A 9,855-nucleotide genomic window follows, 5' to 3' on the forward strand; every position below is an offset into this window, starting at 1 on the left:
TGGCCTCACTCACAGAGTCCAACCTCCAGTGGACTGATTAAGAATAGCAGCTACCTTTATAGAATTATAATTTATGTCTTTCTGTAATTTTTACACTTAGCAAAGTCATCCAGTGGGCCGAGCTGGATCACCTGGCGGGTGGAATGTTTGACACCCAGGGTTTTGGGGTTACTGCTTTGAAGCAATAAGTGAACATTGATTTATTTGACACACATAGCCTACTTATGTAGTTATTTTCATCTAAACAACAATCTTCCCTTTTACCTAACTTAGTAGGTTTGTTGCCTAAAGTTGGCAGGACAAGTTGATCAAGCCATTTCTAAATGTTGTCCATGTAACATGACTTATCCTCGAAGACCTGACTGTGGACACAGAAGTAGCCACATCACCCATGTGAAGTTATAATGTGTAGGATCAGGCGTCAAACTGCAAATAACTGAAGCTACTCCTGTGTACCACACTTGCAAGGTCACAACTCTCACCTTGCATTGTGATTGATACTTGTTAGCTGTTGATTCCTTTATTGTGCAAGCTGCAGATCATCTCCATCATTGCAGATAGATTACGTATGTACATTTTTCAACTTATCTGGTGATTATAAAAAAAATGTGTTTATCATCAGATTGCATCACAAGTCCCAAGCTGAACACACGCTCACACAAACACAAAAACATGCCAGCATCATATAAATGTGCACATTGGAAGCAGGCAAATAAGTACAGCGTGCGGCTTTAAAATAGCTGTACACATTTGTCTTAAAGATAACAAAATAAAATGTTGATGATTCTGCTTTGATCAGATATCCTCAGTGCAAAAATGACTGCATGTATTATTCTGTCCTTTAAAACATCGTAAAACGTATTTTTCAGAATACAGTAAAGGTACTATAAAACAAGTCTGTTAAACGTTTATTTGATACATTTATTTGTAGTCTAAATTATGCACTCAGGACAAACATTGCGAGAATAAGAGTGTGTTTGTCCTGTGATGATAGGTCACACTCCTGCAGTCCTGTCATCCACCACATCACATCGCCGTGTTCATGTTTCTGGTCCTTTATGCAGTCCAATACTGCAGCCCTTTTGACAGGGAGCGCGCATCCAAATTTACCCTCCAACTGCGCTCGCTCCCCGTGACTTAAAAAACACGCGTGCACGGCTGAAGGTCACTTAACACAAAAGGCTTTGAGCGCTGCGGTCCAATATAGCGCATGCGCGCTGCCGGAGGACTGCTTCACAGACCGCAATATGGCGAGAATGCCTGCCAGCGGAGACGCTGGGCGGGATCAGATGAGCTGCCCCAAGAGGCACGCGGAGGGGGATAACGAGGGGGAGGATGAAGATGAGATACATGAGGTCCAGATCACCGGGGAGGAAGAGGACGAGGAGTCCGATGGAGATGGCGTGGACCTGGAGTGGAAGTCACGGGGCTATGTGCTGGGCTCCTGCAGTTCCGCCGCGCAAATGCGAGCGGTCGTTATGCCGAGTATGGACCGAGAAGAGGAGGGGGAGGCGGATCCCTTCAGCGGCGGCGGGTCAGGTGGGCTGGAATCTCACCTGGAGGGAGACCTTCAGCGGTCGGAGCGAAACAAGCTGAGCGAGAACACCCGCCTGGCCACTCGATATGCGGTGAGGATCTTCAGGGAGTACCTCGGCGAGAAATCCCAAAGTCCGGACTTTGAAACTCTGGACAAGGAGACGCTCTGCGCGGTGCTGCGCTCTTTTTACGCGGAGGCGCGCTCCAAAAGCGGACAGTTGTACAGCAAGTCGTCCCTCATCAGCATCCGGAGCTCACTGAATCGGTATCTGAACGAGCCGCCCTACTGCCGCACACTGGACCTCACCAAAGACCCGGAGCTTCGTAGCGCCAACCTGACCCTGGCCGCGGTCATACGCAGGCTGGAGGAGCAAGGCGCTGGTCCCGTGGTGCAGAAACAAGCCATCACGCGCTCGGACCTGCGGAAACTCTACGAGTCGTCTGTGTTTCACGCCGATACGCCGTTCGGGCTGCTCAACAAAGTGTGGTTCGAGACCTGCATGTATTTCTGCACCAGGGGCCGGGAGAACCAGCGGGAACTGGAGGAGGACTCGTTTGGTCTGGCGGTGGATGAGGACGGGAGAAATTTTGTCTATTTTAAAGCTCTCGGACCGTACCATAAGTCCCGCTCTGCCGCCTGGAGCAAGAAGCGTCCGGATCCAGACGAGGACACGTTGCCGCGGATGTACGAGACCCGCTCGGAGCAGTGTCCGTACGCCAGCTTCGTCCGCTACGTGTCCAAACGGAACCCGCTTTGCAGGGCGTTTTTCCAGCGGCCGCGGGACCACTGCTCTGCAACGGATGTGGCGTGGTACGAGAACAAAGCTATCGGTAAGAACCTGTTGGGAACAAGGATGCAGATGTTGTCGCGCGCTGCCAAGCTCTCCAAGACCTACACCAACCACTGCATCGGCGCCGTCTCCATAGCGACGCTCAATAGCATTGTGGGCGCCGCGGGCTCGACAACGTCGACGACGCTTTACGTTGCCACGGAAACAGTCAACGGTCATGCGCAGTCCAACCTCCCGTACCTCAGTCGAGTTGCGGATCTGAAGCCGGCTGCAACAACAACAGTAAACACGTCATCATCGACAACGACGACAACAACGAATAAAGTCATCGCCGATGAGGACCCGGGGGCTCCTCACGCCAAGAGGCTGTGTGTGCGCCCCGGGACACACGCAGAGTCACTCATAGAGCGGGACCAGAGCGAGAAGGGGCCCGCAGCAGCCACGGAGTCCCCCATGCACACCCACCCTGTCACTGCGCGCACACAGGTAACGCAGGGCGTGTAATAAATAGTTCGTCTTCTCCAGCAAGGCCCTTGGCAATGTTAAGGGCTTAATGTTGCATTTAATTATATTTGGCCACTAGGGAGAACAGAACAAGGTCTACAAATGATATAAACTACATTAGCACAACTCAAATCTGGTCTCTCATTACCAAACTATAGACAGTTGATCACAACTGTTTAGTTTGCTTCTGGGCAGGTGTTGAACACTGACTTTATCCGGGATTCTTCACTGAAAATCGCTACTTGTCACCAGAAACAAGTGATGTTGTTGAGTGCTTAGAGACTAAACCAGTTTATGTTCTTTAACCCTTTTAGAGTTGATTCTAACGTTTTTGGTTGCCTTGCATAATGTCTTACTTTGTGTTTTAACTCACTTTTCAGTTTTGAAAACAAGAGTCCGTAAATTGTCTGTAGAGAGCAGGCTCTGATGCTTTTTTTTATTTTAATAATTTTGGTTATTCTTATTGTTTATTAATAATGCAGCCTGTATTAAAATTGTGAACTTACACCAACTCATTTGTGAGAAATAAAATAAGAATATTTTTTACAAGATGATATGTGTTGGAAATCGGTAGTAAATATCGGACTGGCCTCCGTTAACTTGGTAAATGGACTGTCCTTGTATAGCGCTTTTCTAGTCTTCGGACCACTCAAAGCGCTTTAACACTGCGTGACATCATTCACCCATTCACACCCATTCATACACTGATGACAGGAGAACCATACACAGTGACACCTGCACATCAGTAACTACCATTCACACACTGCAGTCACAGCTACAGAAGCAATGTTGGGTTAAGTGTCTTGCCATCGCATGCGGGTTAGCAGAGCCTGGGATCGAACTGACAACCCTCTGATTGGAGAACGACCGTGCTCCTCACTCACCCACAGTTCCCGATGTTTCTACAGTTTAACTTGTGTGTGTTTTGTGCCCCAGGACAGCTGTGTGTCCAGCCAGCAGCAGGTCTCTGTGTCTATTGTATCTCATCTGGGCACCGCCGGCATCCCCTTACCAGCCCAGCTCACCAAAACCAACGCACCCGTCCACATTGATGTAGGGGGACACATGTACACCAGCAGCCTAGCCACCCTTACAAAGTATCCTGAGTCACGGTGAGAGACACATATCCACTAAGAAAATAAATACTGCTTAAAATAATGCTTTTTTTCTCCTGACAAGAGTCAGGACTTTTCCTTGACAAGGCTACCCCGAGGCTTGCCTTAGCATTCATTTAAAAATCCTTTAAAAACATTATTTAATATTTATAAATAATCACGTTCATACAATGAACTAACGTTTATTGTCAGGTGTTGTAGTGGGACTGAACCCAAATGCAGAACGTAAACGACACGGCAGTCAGAAAGTAGGTGAAAGTCTGATTTATTTGATGACACAAGGGTAGGTGAGCGGCAGGAATGGGTGTGAGGAGTGCGGATGGTGAGAGTGAATTCCCAGGTGTACAATATCCGGTGAGAATCCAGCGTGCAGGAACAGACAGGTGCCACTGGAACAAAAGGAGGTGAAACGAGAGGTAAGTAGCGGACGTTGGCAGACACAAAACCAAAAAACCGCTCTCGGCAGACTCGATTTCTCCTATACTGAGACTTAGACTATGTCTGAGGTCGACTTAGGTGACGATCCGACGTCGGCTGGTTGTCCGGCTCTCCCTCTTATACCCTGGTGATTGCAGATCTGGTGCAGGTGCGTGATTACGAGGACAGTGACAGGTGCGTGCAAAGGCCAGCCTTCTCCTGGGTCCGGAGGAGGGAACTCTGACAGTTTATATTCAGTAAACCCCAAATACCAACAACAGGATGGTTTGACCCAACCGGCCTCACGGCAACTGTCAAACCCTTTAAAATAAAGCAACTTGTGACAAATATAGCAACTATTTGGCGCGATGTATTGTTCTCACTCTTCTCAACGAGCGCTGCCGTAAGCCCCTCCCCCCACTCTATAACGAGAACTAGCTCCCGATTTGAATCATCTGTCAGTCCATGAACGTTTCCCCGATTTACTGTTCATTTTCACCACGTATGAAGCCAGAAATTCGGTTTTCATAAGCAAAATTAATACATTTATTCTCAGTTTATATATTTGGACTTACAAACATGGTTTTTGATTTCAAAAAGAAATTTGCTCTCACATTATTTTTTTTGGTTAAGGAAGACACAAATATACCTCAGTAATGAATTGTTTTACCTTTTGTATCCTGATGTTTCTACAGTTTAATGGCATGTGGTCTTTTTCGATCACTGTTAGTGACCTCATCTTGCTTTAATAACTCAAACACTATACAGGGGGTTGTCGGCACATTTATATCTGCCAAGTGGCCTTCAGCATGTCTACTTTGTTTTATGTAACTCTTTTCATTTAGTCCATTTGTGCTGCTGGTCCATTAACCACTCATACTGCCTTTTTCTGGATTCTGGCTAATGCAAATCCTAACTTGTGAATTACCTAAAACATAACATGGTTTGACCTTCAATAATGAAAAATTGAATATATAAAAAACTCTATTAACAATCTACATCCTAAATGAATTTTTTTTCCATCCATCCACCTTCAACCGCTTATCTGGGATCGGGCGCGGGGGCTCCAGCAGGGGACCCCAAACTTCCCTTTCCCGCCACATCTACCAGCTCTGGCTTGGGGATCCCAAGGCGTTCCCAGGCCAGTGCAGAGATATAGTCTATCCACCTAGTCTTGGGTCATCCCTGGGGCCTCTTCCCAGCTGGCCGTGCCTGGAACACCTCCCTAGGGAGGCGCCAGGGGGCATCCTTACCAGATGCCCAAACCACCTCAACTGGCTCCTTTCAACGGCAAGGAGCAGCGGCTCTACTCCGAGCTCCTCACAAATGGCTGAGCTTATAGACGCCAGCCACTCTCCTCTCTCTTCTTCATAACGCAACCCACCCATAACAAACACGCCTCTCCAGTTATCTCCATTGTCGCCCACGTGCACATTGAAGTCTCCCAGTAGGACTATGGAGTCCCCTACTGGAGCCCCATGCAGGACTCCATTCAGGGTCGTCAAAAAGGCAGAATACTCCAAGCTGCTGTTTCGTGCACATGCACACATAACAGTAAGAGATTTTCCCCCCACCACAGGCGTAGGGAGGCAACACTTTTGTCCACTGGGGTAAACTCCAATGTAGCAGCACTCAGCCGGGGACTTGTGAGTATCCCCACACCCCCTGGCGCATCACACCATGGGCCACTCCAGAGTAGAATAGAGTCCATCCCCTATCCAGGAGTGTGGTTCCAGAGCCGAGGCTGTGCGTAGAGGTAAGCCCCACCAGATCCAACTGATAACGCTCCACCTCTCGCACAAGCTCCGGCTCCTTCCCCACCAGAGAGGTTACGTTTCATGTCCCCAGAGCCAGCATCTGCCGCCCAGGCCTGTTCCGTCTAGACCCCCCACTGTCACTGCCACCCTTGTTGCAGCGCACCCAACCCCATCGGTTTCCCCCACAGAGTTCTGGGGGTGCCACGTCACCAGACGCTTGCTGTCGGGCCTCCATCTGGGCGTGGCTCCAAATGGGGGCTACGGGCTTCCTGCGGGCCGGGTAGCTCCTTCCCTCTTCCCCTTGTTCATAAGGTCTTCTGAAAAAATGTTGTTGTCTAAAAACAACAAGTCAATGTAACAATGCCTTTTAAGAAGACATTCTAACTGAAAACACTGTGAAACAGGTGATCCTCCAGTATTTTAAGACACTCACTCACTGGGGTCTCCCTTTTTGGCCCACCATACTCATTAAGCCTTGACAGATATGCCTTGTTATATTATCATGCTTCTGCTCTTTTTTTGTGCCGTTTTTGTGTTGCTACAGCTGAAACTGATTATCATTTGATTTGAGCTGTATTTCATTTTTAGACTGAAACATGCCATCTCGTTTTTCAAAACATTCCACCTGTTTTTAGACCAGGTTATAGGGTTCGGAGGGGAACGTTGAAAGGGGAACATCAGAGGGAGGCGCCTCTGACGTCATTTTACGCTCATTTTACAGTCTCTTACACTTTTTATCATGGGTAAGCCATTTTTGGAGACAAAAGAAAGGCTAGTCACCAACAGATTGTGTGTGCCGGATAATTATGGGAAGTTAAGCTGCTGCATCATGTCTTTATTGTTTCTTGCAGGATCGGCCGTCTCTTCGAGGGAACGGAGCCTATAGTGTTGGACAGTCTTAAGCAGCACTACTTCATTGATCGAGATGGCCCCATGTTCCGTTACATACTTAACTTTCTCCGCTCCTCAAAACTCTTAATCCCCGATGACTTCAAAGTGAGTGTCTAGAGCTGTGATCAGGTACTACCACAGTCCATCTGAACAGTCCCACAACACAAGAAGACAACTGAACTGTCCTGGCGGTCAGGGTAGAGATTTGAACTGTTGTCACACTTATGCAAGATATCCTGAGAACTGCTTTGAGTATGACTAAGAACCTTTCAGACACCCTCCAGCTCCTCCGTTACAATGCCCCTCTGACGCAGTTGTTACCGTTACAGTTGTTGTTGTTACCTTGTTATGGGCGCTACTCTTATGTAAACACTTTTTGATTTTGTATTAATATTCACAGTATTTACAGTAATTGTGGCTAAATATTTGCACCGGGAAAAGATTTTAGTCACAAATTCTAGCACAAACAGACCACAATTTCTTAATATGGATAGAGCATCTTTCGAGCGTGTGTTGAGCTTGTTTCCATCTATATTGTGTTTCTGTGTTTGTTTCAAGGAATACTCCTTGCTCTATGAAGAGGCAAGTTTCTTCCAGCTGAATTCTCTGCAGGCTGCGCTGGAGCGCTGGCAGACCGAGCAGAAATGTGGAAAAGCGTCTCTGGCGTGTGAGTGTGTTGTGGTTCATGTGGCTCCGGAGCTCGGTGAGAGGATCAGTGTGAGCGCCGACCGGGCCCTGATCAAGGACGTTTTTCCTGAGGTCAGAGGCGTCATATTCAATTCCCAGAACACCAGCGGGAACCAAGAATCCTCACACGTAATTCGCTTCCCGCTCAACGGCCACTGCCACTTCAACTCCGTGCAGGTACTAAACACACTCTGGTTTTAGATATCAAACCTTTAGCACCAATGTTGGTGAATAGGGCTGCAAAGTTCCAGTTAGAAATCTTTCCGTAGGAATTTACAGGAATAAACTGGAAATTCTGGGGTCATACGAGAAGTCGCCCAACTCACTCTTTTAATAATCCAGGTCAGTGTTTCCCTTCGGTCTACAGTTTAAGGAAACGCAGAAATTAAAATCTTCGTCCGCCTAAGCGAAACCTTCGTTTTCAAATGCGCGCTCCCTATCCACTGGTGGATATATATAGGAATATGAGAGAATCCTGGTAAAAATGAGCAGGCAATTTGTCGCCTTCTGTTTAAGGTATAATTCATGCAATGGCTGTTACTCAGTGTGTGCCAATGGAAGGCACTCTAGTCGGAAAATTTTCAAATCTACACATTTTCACTACTTTTCCCAGAATACGGTCTAGGAAATGTCTAAATGTCTTGCTTTGGTTTGTGTGTGACTACAGGTGTTGGAGCGGTTACAGCAGAGAGGGTTCTGGATCACAGGTTCATGTGGCGGTGGAGTGGACTCTTCCCAGTTTAGTGAATACATTCTACGGAGGGAAAGCCAAGAAAGCAGACACCCTCCTACCCTCATCCGAATAAAACAGGAATTCCAGAACTGAACAAACGGTCTCATTTTTTGCAAACATATCAGGGGCTGATATCTCTTGCCAATAAATATACGTCATAGATGACTGAAATGCTAGTTTTCTTTAATACTGTGCCGCATTGATTTTGGCGCACTAGTATTCTAACACTAAATTTACCGCTCTGTTCATGGGAATTGGACCCAAAGGCTTTTATCACATTACATTTTATATTGCATCATAGTTCAGGAAATTTAATTAACAAACAATTCATTGAGACAAATAAACGCTAAACAGTCAGTTTTATGCTAATCAATCAAATTAAACACCTGAAAAACAAAAGGTACTGCATCATATCAATTCTTCCATTGAACAGTCCTGCTCTTTGATTGCCAGTTGTTTCACTCTGCGTGCGTGCCTGAAAGCAATCTCCTTTAGCATCTCCTTTAACGTGCAGGCTGCTCATCAGCACAAACTACTATTTCTTGTTCAGACTTTATATAGGATGATCAAAGCAATCTTTTTTATGATTTATTTATTATGTACTGTATACAGTATGTTGTATTAGGACTGTACAAGTATGTATAAGTTGCATGTACTGTTGTATTGATTTTTAATAATTGTAGAGACCATCAGTTACTTTAACCTGCAGAAAATGTGACATGTTTGCCTTTGGTAAAGTATACTTTTAGAGCACAGACTGTAAAAAAATGTGATCAAAATTGGAAGCCTGTTTGGGGATATCTGGAAGAATTCAGCAACAACTTCTTCGTTCTGGTAGATTTAATTGTCAGATCATAGGTCAAGTATTAGCACTGCGTTTGCAAAGGCAGTGAGCAGTTCTGTCGGCCCGCAGGTTCGAAGAACAACTGACTAACATCAGGAAGAACATTACGTTTTGTTCTGGTTGTTAGATATAGAAGAAAAGATTTTGATTGGCCCTAAACTCGTAGATGAGGAGCAGATCCTCCCGTCGCAATACTAGATCCAATCCCATACAATGTGTGGTCTCCTAACATTAATGTAAACATAACGAACAAAGAGGGAGTGTTGAATAGTGCTTGGTGTGTCTCTAACTCCTGTGTCATCCTTATCAGACATGTGTCTGCCTGGATGGCACTTCTGATTTTCCCTCTGACCTTGCGTTCGTCAACCAGGATAAGACAGTGACTCCCTAAAAGAGCAGTAAGAAAAACGTTTTGGATTATCAAGACCAAAATCCCTCTTGAAAGGAGAACTGTTTCAGACTTCTTGTTTTAGCATGCAATATTTATATTGTACAATTTACTTTGGAAAATACGGGTAGAAAAAAACAATATAGTTTGATGCTGATATTTTTTAAAAATACTGCAAGTTCAATAGTCTGC

At 46.0% G+C, this 9,855-nt stretch overlaps 1 protein-coding gene across 1 annotated transcript; it reads left to right on the forward strand.

The window, feature by feature from the left end:
• The first annotated feature begins 504 nt into the window (after nt 1–504).
• LOC120824178 (uncharacterized) lies at nt 505–8,529 on the forward strand. Its single transcript, XM_040184821.2, has 5 exons — nt 505–2,813; nt 3,768–3,943; nt 6,972–7,116; nt 7,570–7,875; nt 8,366–8,529. Exons 1-5 carry the CDS (start codon nt 1,248–1,250, stop codon nt 8,522–8,524), a joined length of 2,352 nt encoding a protein of 783 aa, XP_040040755.1. The 5' UTR covers nt 505–1,247; the 3' UTR covers nt 8,525–8,529.
• The last annotated feature ends 1,326 nt before the right edge of the window (nt 8,530–9,855 follow it).

The sequence above is a fragment of the Gasterosteus aculeatus genome, chromosome 8 (genome assembly GCF_964276395.1).
Source record: "Gasterosteus aculeatus chromosome 8, fGasAcu3.hap1.1, whole genome shotgun sequence".
In the NCBI taxonomy this organism is placed as follows: domain Eukaryota; kingdom Metazoa; phylum Chordata; class Actinopteri; order Perciformes; family Gasterosteidae; genus Gasterosteus; species Gasterosteus aculeatus.

Bases quoted from the DNA above. Each gene is read 5' to 3' on its own strand.
- LOC120824178 (XM_040184821.2), top strand. From the start codon at position 1,248: ATGGCGAGAATGCCTGCCAGCGGAGACGCTGGGCGGGATCAGATGAGC. The intron at 2,814-3,767 runs GTAACGCAGGGC...TTTGTGCCCCAG, and splicing joins CTGTCACTGCGCGCACACAG to GACAGCTGTGTGTCCAGCCA. The intron at 3,944-6,971 runs GTGAGAGACACA...TGTTTCTTGCAG, and splicing joins ACAAAGTATCCTGAGTCACG to GATCGGCCGTCTCTTCGAGG.